The 19,870-nt window shown below is 54.8% G+C and overlaps 3 protein-coding genes across 3 annotated transcripts in view; all 3 read right to left on the bottom strand.

Moving 5' to 3' along the window:
- The window catches only part of LOC103191148 (lysosomal alpha-mannosidase), a 52,008-nt gene extending 50,791 nt beyond the window's left edge, over window positions 1–1,217 (bottom strand). The window contains exons 1-2 of the mRNA XM_042344638.1: window positions 1,123–1,217; window positions 681–885 (exon numbers count right to left, since the gene is read on the bottom strand). Of these exons, the coding sequence (XP_042200572.1) occupies window positions 681–885; window positions 1,123–1,217 (300 nt within the window). The remainder of the gene's footprint in view (window positions 1–680; window positions 886–1,122) is intronic.
- A 2,254-nt stretch (window positions 1,218–3,471) lies between these two features.
- LOC103171578 (afadin- and alpha-actinin-binding protein) lies at window positions 3,472–11,928 on the bottom strand. The gene is made up of 13 exons (XM_007884377.2): window positions 11,738–11,928; window positions 11,324–11,376; window positions 10,464–10,633; window positions 8,459–8,569; window positions 8,168–8,291; window positions 7,719–7,794; window positions 6,723–6,891; window positions 6,490–6,601; window positions 5,677–5,807; window positions 5,187–5,348; window positions 4,597–4,717; window positions 4,154–4,337; window positions 3,472–3,718 (listed from the first exon to the last, which is right to left on the bottom strand). The coding sequence occupies exons 1-13, from the start codon at window positions 11,926–11,928 to the stop codon at window positions 3,586–3,588; spliced, it is 1,737 nt and encodes a 578-aa protein (XP_007882568.2). The 3' UTR covers window positions 3,472–3,585.
- A 1,175-nt stretch (window positions 11,929–13,103) lies between these two features.
- Window positions 13,104–18,656, bottom strand: LOC103191605 (ATP-dependent Clp protease proteolytic subunit, mitochondrial). The gene is made up of 7 exons (XM_042344718.1): window positions 18,589–18,656; window positions 17,432–17,533; window positions 16,444–16,515; window positions 15,639–15,735; window positions 14,689–14,876; window positions 13,832–13,937; window positions 13,104–13,327 (listed from the first exon to the last, which is right to left on the bottom strand). Exons 1-7 carry the CDS (start codon window positions 18,604–18,606, stop codon window positions 13,173–13,175), a joined length of 738 nt encoding a protein of 245 aa, XP_042200652.1. The 5' UTR covers window positions 18,607–18,656; the 3' UTR covers window positions 13,104–13,172.
- Between the last annotated feature and the right edge of the window lie 1,214 nt (window positions 18,657–19,870).

The following is a 19,870-nucleotide window of genomic DNA, read 5'->3' on the forward strand; positions in this document are numbered from 1 at the left end:
ACACTCTCACACACACTCTCACACACACACTCTCACACACACACACACTCACACACACACACTCACACACACTCTCACACACACACACACACTCTCTCACACACACACACACTCTCTCACACACACTCTCACACACACACACACTCTCACACACACACTCTCACACACACACACACACTCTCTCACACACACTCTCACACACACACTCTCACACACACACTCTCACACACACTCTCACACTCACACACACACTCTCTCACCACTCACACACACATCTCACACACACACACACACTCTCTCACACACACTCTCACACACACACTCTCACACACACACTCTCACACACACTCTCACACTCACACACACACTCTCTCACACTCTCACACACACTCTCACACACACACACACACTCTCTCACACACACTCTCACACACACACTCTCACACACACACTCTCACACACACTCTCACACTCACACACACACTCTCTCACACTCCACACACACTCTCTCACACTCACACACACACTCTCTCACACTCACACACTCTCAGGTGAATGACCCATTGCCAAAACAAACGAAACTGAAAGCAGCGGAAAGAGCTATTTCTCTCTCTCTCTCTCTCCCCCTCACCCCCTCCTCACCCTCTCCCCCCACCACCGCCCCAGTTGTCACCCCTCACCTGATAGCCGCATGTGGCCGCCCGGGAGCCGAGCGCCAGGAGACACCCGGAGAGACACAGACGGAGACACAGACGGAGACACGGAGAGCCCGAGGGGGTGACTGAGCTCATGGCGACCGTCAGACTGCAGCTGACGGGGGGGTCACGTGACCCCTTGAAATAGCCGCTCGTCGTCACGTGACCGCCGCCGCCCCCGGAAACATTGCTGTCACGTGGGGCGAATTGTTATTGTCACGTGGTCCGCCCACAGGGATACATGTCGTCACGTGACCGTCTGCGTTCCTTTTTTTGTCGCCGCGTGACCCCCCACAGGGATACATGTCGTCACGTGACCGTCTGCGTTCCTTTTTTTGTCGCCACGTGACCCCCCACAGGGATACATGTCGTCACGTGACCGTCTGCGTTCCTTTTTTTGTCGCCACGTGACCCCCCACAGGGATACATGTCGTCACGTGACCGTCTGCGTTCCTTTTTTGTCCCCACGTGACCCCCCACAGGGACACCTGTCGTCACGTGGTTGTCTGGATGTTTTGTCATCACTTGACCACCTGGAAGGACACCCTTCGTCACGTGATTCCTTCCCTTCAAATGGACCCGACGACGACAACAACGACAACGACTTGGATGTCTATAGCGCCCTCCACGCCGGGCGGCGTCTCAGAGCGCTTCGCAGTAACGGATCCCGGTGCCGAGCCCAGGGGGGGAGAGGGAGGGGGAGGGGAGAGGGAGAGGGTGGGGGAAAGTGACCAAAGGTGCGGTCGAAAAGAAAGGTCTTCAGCTGCGACCTGAAAATGGGAAGGGAGGGAGCGAGGGGGAGGGAGTGAGGAAGGCAGTTCCAGAGCCTTGGGGGCATAGTGGCTGAAGGCACGGCCGCCGAGGGTGGAGCGGAGGACTCGGGAGACAAAGAGGAGGCCAGACCCGGAGGAACGAAGGCAACGGGTACTGTTGTGAAGAGAAAGGAGGTCAGAGAGGTCGGGGGCTGCAGAGGAGTGCAGGGATTTGAATACAAGGGTGAGGATCTTGAAATCGATCCTCTCTGAGACAGGAGGCAGTGCAGTCTGGGCAGGACTGGGGGGGTCGGGGAGTGGAGTTTGGTGTGGGTGAGAATGCGGGCGGCAGAGTTCTGAATTATTTTGATTTTGTGGATGGTAGTGGAGGGTTGGCCGTTTTTTTTTCAGTCCCATGACTCCCCCCACCCCCTTCCTCTCCCCACTCTGCTTATTGTCGGGGCGGGTGGGGGTGCAGGGGGGTGTGGAAGAGGAAGAGAAAGTGGCCACTTGTCTCTGGGATCCTCAGATCAAAACACAAGAGGTTTCGAAACTTTTGCAAACAGCTAAAAAAAAATACAATATATGATATATATATGTGCAACTTCCTTTGCCAGCTCATAAAATCACTTTCCTATCCCCCAAAACTCCCGCAAGTCTGCACTGCTGGGTGTGTGGCAATACGGAAAGACGGGGGCAGGAGGAGGTCATTCAGCCCAACAAGCCTGTTCCACCACAGGAGCCCTGAACATCCCCATTGCCCTCTTCCCCTTCCCCCATCTCACCACACACTCGTTCTCTGTCCTTCCGCCGCACCCATTCTCTCTTCCCCATAACCAAAACACTTACATTCAGCTCACAACACAGTCGTGTTTACAGTGTATCCTGTGAAGCCTTTTTTTAAGCAGTTCTGTTTTTATTAAAAAAAAGCTTCATTGCATGAGACAGATCAGGAGACCTTCAAGTTTTGCACAGTCAGCAGAGTAGAAAGATAGAATATAATAATAATAAACCTTGCATTTGATATAGCGCCTTATCACATCTTTGGGACGTCTCAAAGCGCTTCACTGAGTATGTAAAGTGAATTGACTGTATATTTTCTGGGTGAATGACAGCAGCCAATTGCATACAGCAGTGTCCTCGCAAACAGTCATGGATTGAGTGACCAATTTATTAATATTATTTTTGAAGGAATTATTACCCCTGGAAAAGCAATCCGCCAATCGACTAACAACCAGGTTCCTACTTACTGCTGGTAAACAGAAGTGTGTGTGTGTGTGTGTGTGGAGTAAGGAAACTCGCCCAACGTTTCGCCCTGATCTCACCGGGAATCGAACCCAAGTCACCCGCTTGTGGGGCGAGTGCTTTATGGAGAATATTGAGCCCAAGGTTAGGCCGGCTTTGAAACGGACGGATAGAGCACTGTATCTCAACAGCAACACTCACTAACCTGTGCCCCACATTCCCAGCCAAGCCACCACAATGCACACGAGGTTTCTGTTAAAACAAGAACGTTTATTGGGAAACGAGAGATGTCAAAAATGTTCACGAAACCACAGACTCCATTTCAAACCGGATTTCGGATTCCTTTATTACAGTAACAACTGTCAGTCTGTGCACAGCGCAGCAATGCCCTGCAAACATCCACAAAGTGAGGAACTAGACTTGTTTGTGGGGGAGAGAGAAAGAGAGATTGTCGGTTTGGACACCAAGAGAGAGAGAGAGAGAAACACCCTTCCTAGTTACTGGGTAGTTTTTCTTTGGTCAGCCGGGTGTCTGACACATGGGGAAACCCGTTGCTTAAAAGTCTCCAAACCCAACTGAGAATTCCATGCATCCCATCTGGACACAGAAATCCCAGAGATAGATTGTTGGAAAGGAATGCTCTCTCTCTCCCTCCCTGGAGGGATGCATCCTGCTGACCTAATTCCTGAAAGTAATAAGCACAGGTTGGCAAGAGCCAAGGCTTGGGGGGAGCCCAGAGTGTGCGTTGTCTAAAAAACAGCTGCCATTGATATCGCTGCTAGGACCACCCTATCTGTTAACAGAAGCTGAGTGGAAGGATTCCCTGAATAAGAAACTGGACACATTCACACGCACACACTCACCTCTCCCACCACCGAAACCCGATTGACATTTTAAAAATATTTCAGACCCATTGACAGACGCCGAGGGGTCTGTTCAGGCTCAGACTCATCGCAGTCGTCCAGGAAGAGAGCTCCTCGCACAGCCCCTCGCTCCGCCCCACCCTTGGCCGTTGGCTCTCCTCGGCTGGGGACAAAACAACAGGCCAGAGCGTTACCTTGGGGTTTAACGAGCACCTCCTCCTCCTCTCCCCACCCCACCTGCATGAATTCAAAGGCTGTGGGTTATGGCTATGGATCCATTCACATTGTCCAGACTGAGGTGGACAGATGTTTGTTAGGTCAGGGGATCAAGGGATACGGGGCAAAGGCAGGTAATTGGCCTTGAGGTATGGATCAGCCATGATCTTATAGAATGGCGGATCAGGCTCGAGGGGCTGAATGGCCTCCTCCTGTTCCTACAATAATAATACTTGCATTTGATATAGCGTCTTATCACGTCTCAAAGCGCTTCACAGAGTACACTGTAAAGTGTAATGACTGCGTGTTTTGTAGGCGAAACGTGGCTACCGATCGCGCACAGCGACGTCCCACACTGAGCTACACTTCACACAACACTGACCTCTCACCCAGGTGGAGTCTGAGCACCTTGTACAACTCGGCAGTGGACGGCAGTAGGTTCGCCCGGTCACATCGAGGTGGGGGGTTGGGGGTGCAGAATGGGGGGACAGGCACGGGCTCGGCACCCCCCCAGCTCAGCTTCGGGGGCTTTCCGGTGTGGGTTTGCACGTTCTCGTACCGAGGACCTTGAAATGCAAAGCAAAGTCACATCAACCATCCCAGCAAATAACAACAATAGTCCTTGCATTGCATATGTCGTTGAGACGTCTCAAAGCGCTTCACAGGATACACTGTAAACTGGAGTGACTGTGTGTTTGGTGGATGAAACACACCAATCGAGCACAGCCACGTCCCCACAAACCGATCGGGCGGGGTGGGGGGGGGAGGTGGGGTGTGTTGACAGTCCAGGGTTTTTTCAGGGGGAGGGGGTAACGAAGAGCTCACCGAGAGCAGACAATGGGGTTCGCAGTTTCCACTTTGGCGTCGCCTTTCGATCACGGCCTGGAGACTCGCTCAGAAACCGCTCCTTTATATACAGCGCTCTCTCCTCCTCGAACTGCTTCCTCTGGGGGAAAAACACACGCACACACGTACACAGCTCACTTACTCCCGAGAGAAAAAAAATAATATACTGGCCCTTCGTTAAAAGGCCGCATTTAATTCTTGCTTCCCTAAGTGACTGAACGTTTAAAATTCTGCACGAGGTTCGATAAACTAAACATCAACAGTGGTTGATGATAACTCCCTCCAAATCGATAAATAAATGTGGTCACTTCAACCCACGGCTGTGTGTGGGGCACTGCTGTGTGCAATTGGCTGCCGGGTTTCACCCACAAAATATACCGTCCACATTGTCCAGACTGAGGTGTATTAGATGGTTGTCAGGTCAGGGGATCGAGGGATACGGGGCAAAGGCGGGGAAGTGGAGTTGAGGAACAGATCAGCCATGATCCTATAGAATAGAATGGCGGAACAGGCTCGAGGGGCTGAATGGCCTCCTCCCGTTTCCTATGTTCCTAGTCCGCAACCCTCACCTCGTGACCCAGGCGAATCGCTGCCTCCGTGAAGGCCTCCCGCTCGGTCTCGAAGTTCCTCCGCTGCTCGTCAAACAGGATCCGCTCGCTGGCCAGTCTCTCCTGCTCCTCCAGCCCGTCCCCTCCCCAGGGCAGTGGCTCACTCCAGATCGCCAGCTGCTCCTGGCAACAACAACAACAACTTGCATTCGCATAGCGCCCCAGAGCGCTCGACAGTGGCGGGGCACGACACCAAGCCGAGGGGCTGGGGCGAGAGAGGGAGGAGGAGAGTTAAGCACGGTCAAATTGGAAGGTCTTCAGACGTGATCTGGGGAGGGAGGAAGGAAGGCAGAGGGAGGGAGGGACAGAGGGGGAGAGTGACAGAGTTGTGCGGCGGAGTGGCTGAAAGCGCTGCCGACATTGGTGGAAAGGAGGGACGGGCAGGAGGCCGGAGCCATCACTGCTCGTCTGTCTGCCCCTCCGTATTGAGCTCCAAGCCGCTCGCTCAGACCTGCAGGAGCTGCTGTTGGAAGCTGAGGATCTCCTGATCCCTCTCGACCTGTAGCCGGAGTTTAGCGATCTCCTTGTCGTGGTCGGTCGCGCTGAGAATCTCCCCCTCCCCCTCCCGTGGCTCCCGCAGGGCTGGAGGGGGGAGGAGAGACAGAGAGAGCGGGTGACACCAAGTGCAGGGCGGTGGTGACACACCCTCACGCTTCCCTGTTGTTCCCGAAATATGTTTCCCGCATCGTTCCGTGTTTCAAACCAAATTCCCCGGAATTCGTCCACACAACGTCACTGCAAATAGCGACTCCCCCCTGCCCCCCCCCCACCTTCCCCACCGGCAACAGGAAATGGGTCACGCTGATCGAACCGGCAGGAACAGGAAGCGCAGGTCGTGATCCACTTCCTGGGAGAGGATCGGTGAGACGCACTTCCTGTCACCAGTAGGTGGGGCTATCTGCAGTTCACGGTTTATCACTGACCAGGTGTAGCCTCCGCTTCCCAACTGAGCCCAAGCAATAATTCAACCGCCCCACACCACTTCCTGTTAGCCCCTTCCCCCACTAACCCCAACCCCTCCCCCACCTCCCTCACTAACAAAAGGAATACTTCCTGGTTCCCGCTACAAAATTGTCCTTAAATATCGCCCCCACCCTCCAACGCCACCCAGAACATCGCAGGATAAAGTACTTCCCCACACTTTTACATCATCGCTCAAATTGTTTGGGTGGGGGAGCGTTGGGAGTTAAGGTCTTGGAGAGACTTTTTTTTTGGGGGGGGGGCGGAGTGGGGCGGCGGGGGGATAAAGGAGAAGGAGGATCACCTGCGTCTCGCAGCCTCTCCACCCAATCCCTGAAACATTCCCATCGCTTCCACAGCCCCCCCGTCAGACCAGCAGCTGCACTTCCCCGGCCGTCCGCCACCGCTTTCTCCTCCTGCGTCTCAACCAACAAAAAACACAACGTCGACAACAACAACAATTAACAATCAGACGCCAATTAATTCCCCGAAGGGGGATTTCCCCCTCCCCCCCGCCCACTGGAGCGACTCACTCACGGGCGGGGGGTACGGGGAGTGGGGGGGCAGCTTCTCAGGGCTGAGCAGGTTGTCCACGTCGGCCCCAATCCTTTCCAACACGTTCCTCAGGTGAAGTGTCTCAGCCGCTAACTCCTTCATCTGAGCCTCGTACTGACCGGACAGAGCTCGGAACATCTCCTCCTCTCGCCTGCAGGGGGCGGCAGTGGGGGGGGGGGGGGGGCAGAGGCGCCGTCAACAACAACAACGTGCATTTACACAGCGCCCTTCACGTCACACGGGATAGCGTCCCGGAGCACGTCAACACATACACACACACCCGCACACACCATCCCCACACGCCCCCCCACATGCCCTCCCTTCTCTTTTCGAATAGGGCCGCGGGATAGTCAACATCCACCTGAACAGGACACAGACGGGGATTGAGGTTTAACCTCCAGCGCTGCATTGGAGCGTTAGCCTCGACTGTGTGATTACAAGTCCTGGCGTTGGGGGCTTGAACCCACAAACTCCTGACTGGGAGGCAAGGGAGAGCACTACCGCCCGAGCCAGGCTTCCCCCAACGCAGGGCAGGAATCAGCTCTCACTCTCCTCTCCGGGGTCAGGAGGTTGTGGGATCAAATCTGGGACAGAGGGGTAGATAGCTGTAACCCGGGGACGTGGTGTGGCGGGGGGGGGGGGGGTTGTGGGATGGGGGAACGTTGTAGATGTCTCGGAATCCCACAAATAGCATTTGTGACCTTCACAGCTCAGACCTTGGGGGCGCGGAGATTACTGAGACTCCGCACCCGGTCAACTGTGTCTAATCTACTCCCGCAAGTGGATTCATTTAGTCTACGCTGAGAGCAAACAGCGCTGAAGGTTTCCTACATCACACGGAGAGAGAGACACACAGACGGAGAGACAGACAAATAATAATCCTGGCGCCTCATCACGTCGTTGAGACGTCTCAAAGTGCTTCCCAGGATACACTGTAAAGTGTAGTGACTGTGCGTTTAACGAGTAACGTCTCTCTACCTGGACTTGGTTCTCCCCGTCCTCCACAAAGCTCGCTTCCCGTCCAGCCGGCCAACCGGGTTCAGGAGATCGAGAGCTTGAAAAAAAACACACACACAGCGTCAGGTCGAGTGGGCAGAACCTGACCCTGGAAAAACAACAACAACTTACATTTACACGGCAACTGCCTCTCATGTCGGGAGGACGTCCCAAGGCACTGGATGGACAGTCAGAGATTTGGACCTGAGCTGGGATTGGGTTCAGGAGGTGGTGAAGGGTGGGGGTAGGAGGGTGACCAAAGGCTTGGCCAAAGAGGAGGATCTTGAGACATGCCTTGATGGAAGGAGGCGAGAAAGGGTGGGACGGGGGGTGAGATGGAGGGACTATGGGATGAAGTTCCAAAGGGTGGGGGCAGAGAGGCTGAAGGCCCGACCGTCAATGGTGTGGTGGGCCGGGCGGGCGGAGATTACCGATCTTTCGCTCTACTTTCTCCATCAGCCTCTCCTTCAGGCGGTTCAGCTCCTGCTCTTTCCTCCTCAGCTCAAGGGCGTGTTGAGCAGCTCGGCTCATCATCACACCCTGGAGCCTCGTCACCTACAGCGAGAAGGGAACCGTCAGTTTAGAGAGACCCTCGGCGGGTTCCAACGTCTTGCTCCCTCCTCCCTACCTCCGTTGGCTTCAGTGGAAAAAAAATGGCCGACATTGGCAACTGGGAAGGAAGAGACGACTTGGGGGGGGGGGCTAAGATTTGTCGCTCTCACCTCGTCTCTGCTGCTCTCCAGCTTCTCAGTCAGCTGCACAAAGTTATTCTGCTTCGCTCGCTCCTTGTCTCTCAGTTCAGTGATCTCCCGCTCGCGAGCAAACACCTGCTCCTAGAGAGAGAGGGAGAGAAAGGAGAAAAGAGGGGGAGAGAGGGAGTGGGGGGAGAGAGAGAGAGAGAGAGAGGAAAGAAAGAGTGTCTGCGGCTGCGCTTTCAGCCACTACACCCCAAAGCTTTGGAACTCTCTCCCTCTGTCCCTCCCTCTGCCTCGACCCCCTCCTTCGTTCCCATCTTCAGGTCGCGCCTGAAGACCTTCCTCTTTGACGGCGCCTGTGGTCACCTGCCCCCCTCCCCCTCGGTGTCGCGCTCCACCAACGTCAAGCGCTCTGAGACGCTATCCGGCGTGAGTGAGTGAGTGATTTGAGACGCTGTGTAAGTGAATGTTGTCGTCGTCGGTGCTCACTCACTCCCCAAACTCTCTCACAAAACCTACCTGCAGTTTGGAGCTGTCGCTGTGGGGGCCCGGCTGAGAGCGGGGGGCCGGGGGGCCGGGTGGCGGTGCCTCCCGGTGGAGGAGTAACAGGCTGTGAGCCCCGTTTATCAGGGCGACCAGGTCGAAGCTCAGAGCCGGTGCTGCCTCCGAGAATCTGTCCTCGTACAGCAGGGGCAGCCCGCGGGCCCCAAACTCCTGCAAGACCAATGCTCCCCCACATTCATGTCAAATCCCTTCCCTCCCTGGCACCTCCCCTCCCTCCCTTCCTCCTCCCTCCCTCCCTCCCTCCCTCCCTCTCCACTCAGCTGGCTCCAGCCTCCTGCTTGTCGCTTGTGCTTTCAGCCACTACGCCCCGAAACTCCGAGACTCTCTTCACTCTCAATCAATAACGATCATCCTGCCACGTGACCCGGCGCCTCATCATGTCTTCGAGACGTCTCAAAGTGGTTCACGGGAGACACTGAGAAGTGTGGTGACTGTGTATTTTGTGGGTGAAACACAGCAGCCAATTGCGCCCAGCGACGTCCCCACAATTGACCGAATATTATTATTTGTTTTTTTAAGGTGCACCTGAAGACCTCACTCTTCGACTGTTACTTCCTTCAGAAGCTCCCTCTACACTGTGTGTCCACACCCCCAGGTCAGGGTTAGAGACACAGTAAAGCTCCTCTACACTGTGTGTCCACACCCCCAGGTCAGGGTTAGAGACACAGTAAAGCTCCTCTACACTGTGTGTCCACACCCCCAGGTCAGGGTTAGAGACACAGTAAAGCTCCTCTACACTGTGTGTCCACACCCCCAGGTCAGGGTTACAGACACAGTAAAGCTCCTCTACACTGTGTGTCCACACCCCCAGGTCAGGGTTAGAGACACAGTAAAGCTCTCCACACTGTGTGTCCACACTCCCAGGTCAGGGTTACAGACACAGTAACGCTCCTCTACACTGTGCGTCCACACTCCCAGGTCAGGGTTACAGACACAGTAACACTACTCTACACTGTGTGTCCACACTCCCAGGTCAGGGATACAGACAGAGTGATGCTCCCTCTGCACTATCTGTCCAGACAAGCCTGGGTGGTGGTGAAATATGTTCCGAGGTAAGAAATTAACCACAATTCACAGAATTGCAGAAAGTAAAAGCAGAATAAAAAGAAGAAATAACCCGGTTAGATGGCAGCGAGGATCAGGACCCTGACAGTTTCCCTGTGACCTTCAGCCTCTATGCCCCAACCGACGGACACCTCCCCCTCCCTCGCCCCAGCCCGGAGTCATGCTCCGCCACTGTCAAGCGCCCTGGGTCGCTGCCCTGAGAGAGTGAGGGGCACTGTATAAATGATCCTATCACTTGTGAGGCGAGTGCTGCTGCAACAACTGCACTCCAGGACTCTGTAACGTGCTCACAACCCCAGCCCCGCACCAGAGAGTCAGCCTGGACTGTCAGCGCATCACAGACCTCTGATCGTGCGACCCAGAGGTGAGTGCGAGCGGCCGGAGGTTTCTCGTAGGTTCTCACCTTGTTGAGGAGTGAGAGGCAATCCTCAATGTTGTCACTGCAGCAGAAGTCAAGGGGATGGAAGAGCTTTGCCTTGGACAGGACGGGCGAGCAGTGCAGGGTCAGGCTACTGCAGCTGGAGGAAGGGGACGGGTACCGTGACATGTGCCGGCAGGCAAAATACTTGGCATCTGTGGAGAAAGAATTTACCAGAATGGTTGCAAGGGATGAGGGACTTTAGTTCCGTGGAGAGACAAGACTAAAGAAGCTGGGTTGTTCTCCTTAGAGCAGTGAAGGTTAAAGGGAGATGTAATAGAGGTGTTCAAAATTACGAGGGGTTTTTGGTCGAGTGGTTAGGGAGAAGCTGTTTCTGCGAGCAGGTGAGTCGGTAACCAGGGGACATTGACTCAAGATAATTGGAAAAAGAACCCGAGGGAAGACGAGGAGACTTTTTATTTTACACAAAGAGTTGTTATGGTCTGGAATGCACTGCCTGAAAGGGTCGGTGGAGACAGATTCAATAACAACTTTCAAAAGGGAATTGGATAGGTACTCGAAGAGGAAAAACCTGCAGGAATATGGAGGAAAGACAGCAGCGGAGTGGGACTGATGGGATAACTCTTCCAAAGACGCAGCACAGCACAGGCACGATGGGCCGAATGGCCTCCTTCTGTGCTGTAATATTCCATGATTCTATTCCATTATTTATCAAACACATTGTCTAACATTATTGTGACCATTAATAATGTGTTAACTTAAATTAACACGACTGCCCCTACATTCAGGGACAGTGGCCCACAGACGAGCGCACAACAACAACTTGCATTTATATAGCGCCCATCGCGCAGGGTAGCGCCCCAGAGCCCTTAACGTCCACTCACCTGGTGATGCGTCCATTCCCCAGTCTCCCATCCTTAAAGCCACCAAATGAAACCTGTTTAACAATACCACAAAATCACATTTCTCTCAACACCTTTGACGTCGGGAGGACAGACAGAGTCACCGACAACGGTCTAAAGTCCTTACACCAGAGACAAAGAATGATTGTGAGGCTGTTTGGGAGGTGTTATTATTATTATTAGTATTGTAATCCCGGCATTCGATACAGCGCTCTTCACGTCTTCTCGACATCTCGAAGCGCTTCACAGAATAGACGGTAACGTGGAACTGACTGTATATTTGTGGGCGAACGCGGCGGCCGATTGCGCACCACAGTGAGTGTCCCACACACTGTATCAAATGCCAGGATTATTATTTATCATTAACTTAGTTAAATTGACTAAGTGAGTGTTGACCTGAACCCAGAGACCGCCTCCCGCTGTCCGCCTCTCCCTGAGCGGTGCGCAGCCCCGGGGCGGACTTTTAAATCTCCCGCCACAGCGACGCGCCGCCGCGATTGGTCAGACGGGTGGGGCCGCCGGGTTCGCAGGGCCCGCTGGGAATTGTAGTTCGCGCGGGGGCCGCCGGGAGCCAACAGCCCGGCCATGGTCGTGTCACAGCGCCACCCAGTGGCGAGAGGTGCGCACGGCACAGCACAGCGCAGCCACAGGGCAATGCCCAGGCACTGGGCACAGCTGCGGAGGGCTTCACAAATTACTAATCGCCCACTTCTGTTGGGGAGCAACAAAACCAAGTGATTCATTCCCACCAGTGGTTTGCCGGCGTCCGCAACGGAGCAGGAGGGGGCCACGCAGCCCCTCGAGCCTGTTCCGCCATTCTATTCCGTAAGATCACGGCTGCTCTGTACCTCAACTCCAATCACCCGCCCCCCACCCCCCACTCGCCCGGTATCGCTTAGTACCCTGACCAAACCAATACCTATCCACCTCGGTCTTGAGGATGCATAATGGATCCACCGAACGGAACCGGATAAGCCAAAATATTATGTGGAGATTCCCCCCCCACCCGAGCGTAGTGGTTAGAGGGCTCACCTCGCAAGCGAGAGGACCCGGGTTTGAATCCCGGGCGGGTCAGGGCGAAGCCTTAGGCAAGTTTCCTTTCTCCACACACACACGCACACACACATGCCTCTGGTTACCTGGCAGTAAGTAGGAACCCGGTGGTTAGTCGGTTGGCGGATCGCTTTTCGATCGGTATTAATCCCTTTCGAAAAAAATAATAATTTCTTCACTGGGCTTGCATCACAGTGGAATGCCACAACAGTTGGGAAACATAAACAAAAAAGGTTAATGCAATTTGCAGACAGCAGTGTGCCACAAACAGCCATGGAGTGAGCGAGTGGTTTTACTTGGGGGATTGTTGGCCAGGACACCGAGAGAGAGAGAGAGAGAGAGAAACTCCCTTCTGTTTTCGAACAGCCCCGCGGGAGATCTTTAAGGTCCACCTGAACAGGAAGAGACGGGGAGTGAGATTTAACGTCTCCGACAAGCTTCGTGGTAAGTGACAAGTTAAGGCAAGGATCGAGTTATAATAATAATAATAATCCTGGCATTTGATACAGTGCCTTATCACATCGTCGAGATGTCTCAAAGCGCTTCACAGGATACACTGTAAAGTGAATTGACTGTGTATTTTGTGGGTGAAACGCCGATTGGAGCACAGCGACGTCCCCACAAACCTCGTGGGTTGAGTGACCAGATTATTATTATTATTATTATTTGAGGGATTATTTAGAGTTTACAGGACATCGGAATCAGTGGCTACAACCTGGAGAAACCTTTATTAGACACGAGGAACGATGCAGCTACAGAGGTCGAGGGAGCGGAGGATTCAAGGCTCCGGAGAAGCTGACGTGGAGCTGTCTTTATGGACTAATTCAGGCTCGTCCTCTCCATCCTGCGGAGGGTGAACCAACACCCGGTCGATGATCCCAAAATCCAGAGCCTCCACTGGGCTCATATAACGATCGCGCTCCATCGCCCCCTCTGTAATGCACAACACAGCCATCACTGCTCTCTGTCCGGCTCAGGCACTCGCACTCCCGCCTCCGGGGGGAGGAAGGTTGTGGGTTCAAGCCTCCTTCTCCCAACCCCCCACATCCCAACTCCCTCCGCAACCCCCCTGCCCCCGCCTCGCCCCCACAGAATATGCTGTAAAGTGTAAAGACTGTACATTTTGTGGTGGAAACGCAGCAGCCAATTGCGCAGCAGTGTCCCCACAAACAGACCTGGATTGAGTGACCGATTTATTATTATTATATTTTAAAGAAATTATTACCCCCGGAACAGCCATCCGCCAATCGACTAACAACAGGGTTCCTACTTACTGTTAGTAAACTGTGTGTGTGTGTGTTTGTGTGGGTGAAGTAAGGAACGTTTCGCCCCGACCTGACCCGCCCGGGAATCGAACCCAGGTCCTCTCGCTTGCGAGGCGAAGGCTCTAACCACTGAGCTCATGTCAGGTGCAATCCTACACCAACATTGACTCACCCAGCACTTCCAGGGGTTGTTTGGTGTGCTTGGCATAGATGATGTTGACTTGTCTCTTGATCTTCAGGATCTCCTCCGCCTGAATCGCAATGTCAGTAGCTTGACCCTGCAAACAACAACAACACATGACATTTACACGGCGCCTTTCACATCAGGAGGAAGTCTCAAAGCGCTGTACAGTCAGGGATCCGCACCCAAGCTGGTGGTTGGCATCAGGAGATGGTGGAGGGCGGGGAGGGTAGGGGCAGGAGGGTGACTGAATGTCTTGAGGAGGCGAGGGAGGGAGGGAGCGAGGCGGAGGGGACTGAGGGATGAACCAAACACATCGACCAGTTCGCTCTCCACCCTCCGGCTGTTGACATCTTCCCTCACGTCACTTCTAAACGATTCGTAAGTTACTAAAACACTGAATCAGGCCTTCGGTCATCACCCTCCCCCACCGCCATCCTTGCCCTCAACCCCTCTTGACTCCAGCCTCAAGCTCGGGTGCAAACCCTTCACTGTCCAACACCTTGGGACGTCCTCCCAAGCTCGGACTTCTGATTCCCCCTCTCCCGTATAAATGCAATTTGTTGTTAATAATAATAATCCTGGTGTTTGACCCGGCGCCTTATCACGTCGTCGAGACATCTCAAAGTGCTTCACAGCATACACTGTGAAGGTGTAGTGCCTATGTATTTTGTGGGCGGAACGCGGCAGCCTATTGCGCCCGGCAGTGTTACTTGCTTTCCTTTAAGTCTGACTTAGTTGCTTCCCTTTAAGACTGACTCATCCCACCCCCAGCTCCAGCCCAGCCCACAGTCTCTCCCATCACCCACCCGCCCACCCCCACCATCCCCAGGGCAGTGAATACTCACCCGAGTGCCCCCCGATGGCTGGTGGATCATTATACGGGCGTTAGGCAGGGAATGCCTCGTGCCAGGGGAGCCCGCAGCCAACAGCAGGGACCCCATACTCGCGGCCTGACCCACACACCAGGTGGAGATGGGGTTCAGGATGTACTGCATGGTGTCGTAGATGGCCAGGCCAGCTGTCACCACCCCTCCTGCGGGCACAGAGAAACACAGGAACATAAGAACCTGCAGTCCTGTAGCTCAGTGGTTAGAGCGCGTCAAAAATAAATAAATAAATAATAATAATAATAAATTGGTCACTTCAATCCAGGACTGTTTATGGGACGTCAATTGGCTGCCGCGTTTCGCCCACAACATACACAGTCACTACACACACACACACACACACACACAGACAGTACACTTTACAGTGTATCCTGTGAAGCGCTTTGAGACATCTCGAAGACCCGATGATAAGGTCCAGTGCCCAAATTATTAAGGATCCATTATTATTAGTGAATTTGTGAGACCAAAGAGGTCCATCCAGTTTCTCCTTCCGCCCATCTTGGCAGTCGCTTGCGCATGTTGCGTCCCCCAAACTATACACTGTATCCCCCCCCGACAGGTATTATTTCCCAACAGAAATCGATCCCATTTGTGCTTGAAAGAATCAACGCTTTCTGCTTCCCCCGTCCGTCCGTCCGTCGTCCCCCCTCCCTCCCTCCCTACCTCCCTCGGGAGCCTGTTCCACAGGTTTTCCCGCTCGCTCACTGAAATCCGCTTGTCCTCTGGTGCTACTGCTGTGAGGTCCTGTAGAGTACTGGTTAGCTCGCCTCGCAAACGAACGAGAGCACCCGGGTTCAATTCCCGGGGCACGGGTTGGGGACTTGGGCGGGGGGGCGGAGGGGGGGGAAGCGTCTAACAAGCTCAGCTCCCAACTGGACCTCAACAACCTCACTGCCCGCCCGACCCACCTGGGCTGTTGATGTACATGTGGATGGGTTTCTTGTTACTTTCTGACTGGAGGAACAGCAGCTGAGCGATCACCAGACTAGCCACGGAGTCGTCGATCTGCAATTAAAAATCCCCACCGGAATATTACTGAGGGTTTTAAAGGGATGTGGCTCGACTGCTCTTCGGTCTTGACGTGATCCAAATTGGAACAGATCAAAGAGGAAGGTCTTCGGGCGCGACCTGAAGACGGGGAAGAAAGGGGACGAGGCGCACAGTGGGGGGGGGTTATTGAGGCAGAGTGTTCCAGGGTTTTGGGGGAGGGTAGCGGCTGAAAGCGCGGCCTCCGACGGTGGAACGGAAGGCCACGAGGGACGAGCAGGAGGCCGGAGCCAGTCGAGCGGAGATAACGGGCGTCCACAAATTTCAGATGATCCAGAACTCGGCAGCTCTGCTCCTCTCAAGCCACCAGGCTCCGTGCATGACCCTATCGCCCCCATCCTGGCCTGGCTGGTCCCCCCACCCCCCCCCCGAGGACGGAGTTCAAGATCCTTGTCCTCTTTTAAAGCAAGATCTTTAACATCCAGACCGGGAGCTCGGATGAACATCTCATCTCAAGGACAGTGTCTCTCTGATGATGCAACACTCCCCCCAGCGCTGCATTGGAGAGTCAGCTTAGACCATGTGATTCCAAGTCACGACGTGGGGGATTGAACCCACAACCTTCCGACTCAGAGGCGAAAGAGAGAGAGAGAGAGAGAGCGAGAGATCGCTAGCACTGAGCCAGACGTAGAACGTGTTAACAGGGAAGTCTTAACAGCCACTTACTGGTCCCATGACACATATAATCCGCTCCCTCAGCAGTCTGGAGTAGATGTCATACGCTCGCTCACCTCGACCCTGACAAGAAAATTATTTACAGGTTAATTAAATTCACCTTCAGTCGGGGGGGAGAACAGTGAGTGAATTGTTCACAAGGATTCCCACCGCGATTCAATCGCACACAACACTCCAATTTAGCAATAATAATAATAATAATAATCCCGGCATTTGATACGGCGCCCTATCACGTCGAGACGTCTCAAAGCGCTTCACAGGACACACTGTAAAGTGTAGTGACTGTGTATTTTGTGGGCGAAATGAGGCAGCCACTTGCGCACAGCAGCGTCCCCACAAACAGCCGGGGATTGAAGTGACCGATTTATTTATTAAACTTGAAGGGATTATTACCCCTGGGAATGCGATCCGCCAATCCCACTAACAACCGGGTTCCTACTGACTGATAGGTAAACAGAGGCGTGTGTGGGCAAGGAATCTTGACCAACATTTCGCCCTGACCTGACCCACCCGGGAATCGAACCCGGCTCCTCTCACTTGTGTGAGGCGAGCGCTCTAACCACTGAGCTACAGGACTCCACGTGTACTATAAAGCTATAAAGTCAAACAAAAACAGAAGTGGCCGGGAACGCTCAGCGGGTCAGGCGGCATCCATGGAGAGAGGAAAGTGAGTCGACGTTTCGTGCAGCAATGCTGCCTGAGCCGCTGAGCGTTCCCAACCACTTCTGTCTTCGTTTCAGATTTCCAGCATCTGCAGTATTTTGTGTTTCGTATATACTATAAAGTGAATTGACTGTATGTTTTGTGGCCGAACGCGGCAGACGATTGCGCACAGCAGCGTCCGCACAAACAGTGACGACGTTTTGATGTGGGGGATTGTTAAGCCAAGACACCGGGAGACAGAGAGAGAGAGAGAGAGAGAAACTCCCTTCTCTTTTCGAACATTATTATTATTATTATTATTATTATTATTACTTACCGTCTGCTCGATGACAATGGGGATGAGAGGGAGGCAGTGTCCTGGGGTCTGGTGGAAGCCCCTGCAGACGCTCACGAGCCGCGCTGACTGGTTCACAAACGTCTGAGATAAAAAGGCACAAAAAATTGGATTAATCTTCTTGTCCCAGGAAACCAGGAGAGAGAGAGAGAGAGAGAGAGAGAGAAAAGGAGGGAGAGAGAGAGGGAGCAACTCCCTACCCCCAGCGTTTTGCTATTAAAAAAATTATAATGTTGTCCCTCAAACCTGCGCCGTTTGTGGGGACGTCGTTGGGGCGCAATTGGCCGCCGCGTTGCGTCCACAAAACACACAGTCACTACACTGTACAGCGTATCCCGTGAAGCGCTTTGAGACGTCTCGGCGACGCGATAAGGAGTCGGGACAAATGCCGGGATTATTGCTATTATCATCGCCGCCCCATCCCTCCCCGGGAGCCGTCACCCAGCGGATCGCGCTCGAGATCCTCGCACTCGTTTCCAACCCCCACACACGCCCTTGCGCCCCCCTCCCCCCACCCCCACCCCCACTCCCTCTCTTCCCACCCCCCCCCCACCCACCACCACTCTCTCCGACCCGCTCACTCCCTCCACCCCACCCCACCACCCGCTGCCTCCTGTTTGTCCCCTCGCCCCAAAACTCTGGAACTCTCGCCCTCTCCCCCCCCACTTTCAGCTGAGCCCCCCCCTGAGTGACAGCTGAGCCCCCCCCGGAGTGACAGCTGAGCCCCCCCCGGAGTGACAGCTGAGCCCCCCCGGAGTGACAGCTGAGCCCCCCCGGAGTGACAGCTGAGCCCCCCCCCCCGGAGTGACAGCTGAGCCCCCCCTGAGTGACAGCTGAGCCCCCCCCTGAGTGACAGCTGAGCCCCCCCCGGAGTGACAGCTGAGCCCCCCCGGAGTGACAGCTGAGCCCCCCCCCCGGAGTGACAGCTGAGCCCCCCCCCCCGGAGTGACAGCTGAGCCCCCCCTGAGTGACAGCTGAGCCCCCCCCGGAGTGACAGCTGAGCCCCCCCGGAGTGACAGCTGAGCCCCCCCCCCCGGAGTGACAGCTGAGCCCCCCCCGGAGTGACAGCTGAGCCCCCCCCGGAGTGACAGCTGAGCCCCCCCCCCCCCCCCTGAGTGACAGCCTCTCGTGTTCCTCACCTTCACTCTGATCAACATGTTGCCATCTGTGACCTCAACCCGGAAGTAGTTCTGCTTCGTTACATTTCCGGCGTGACGTCATGCCAGAAGCGGCGTCCCCTTTCACCATAGCAACCTTAAAGGGGAATCACAGAATTTACACAAAGCCTTTCAAACCAGCCCCCACCCCACCCCCCCCACCACACTCCCCCCCAACACACTCCCCCCCACCACACCCCCCCCCACCACACCCCCCCCCACCACACTCCCCCCCACCACACTCCCCCCCGCCACACTCCCCCCCACCACTCCCCCCACCACACCCCCCCCCCACACTCCCCCCCCACCACACTCCCCCCCCACCACCAGGCTCACCCCCCACCACACTCCCCCCACCCCACTCCCCCCACCCCACTCCCCCCCACCCCACCCCCCACACTCCCCCCACCACCCCCCCCCACCACACTCCCCCCCCCACACTCCCCCCCACCACACCCCCCCACCACACTCCCCCCACCACACCCCCCCCACCACACTCCCCCCACCACACCCCCCCCACCACACTCCCCACTCCCCACCACACTCCCCCCCCACCACCAGGCTCACCCCCCACCACCAGGCTCACCCCCCACCACACTCCCCCCACCACACTCCCCCTCCCCACCACCCACCAGGAGTTTTAATGAACTGGATAAACTGCCCAGAATTATTATTAATGTTGGTTGTAAATAATATACAAAATTTCCCGCACAAAACACACAGTCACTACACCTTAGTGTATCCCGCGAAGCGCTTTTGAGACGTCTCGAAGACACGATAAGGCGCCGTGTCAACCGCAAGGATTATCATTACTATTAATATTAATGTTTATTCCTGTCAAACTGCCCCCAAAACCCACTTATTTCCCCCCTGTAAATATTACCAGGTTTCGGGGCAACCGGAAACTGTCCAGAGATGGGAAACCTGCCAGTGTGTGTGCGTGTGTGTGTGTGTGTGTGCGGTGGGTGGGGGGGGGTTTGGTTATGAAATAAATTATTTTTTTGAAACGTTTGGTTTCTGACCCGCTGCCTGGCTTGACCCCTATTTGGGTGTGAGCATGGAATCAGGAGGAGGCCATTCAGCCCCTTGAGCCTGTTCCACCAGTCTGTCAGGCTGATCTGTACCTCAATTACGATTACCCGCCTTTGCCCCATATCCCTTGATCCCCCGACCTAACAAACATCTGTCCACCTCGGTCTTGAAAATTTTGATTGGATTCAGCCGTGACCCACAGCCTTTTGGGCAGAGAGACAGATCTGACCCG

This window comes from Callorhinchus milii, unplaced genomic scaffold (assembly GCF_018977255.1).
Source record: "Callorhinchus milii isolate IMCB2004 unplaced genomic scaffold, IMCB_Cmil_1.0 Scaffold29, whole genome shotgun sequence".
In the NCBI taxonomy this organism is placed as follows: domain Eukaryota; kingdom Metazoa; phylum Chordata; class Chondrichthyes; order Chimaeriformes; family Callorhinchidae; genus Callorhinchus; species Callorhinchus milii.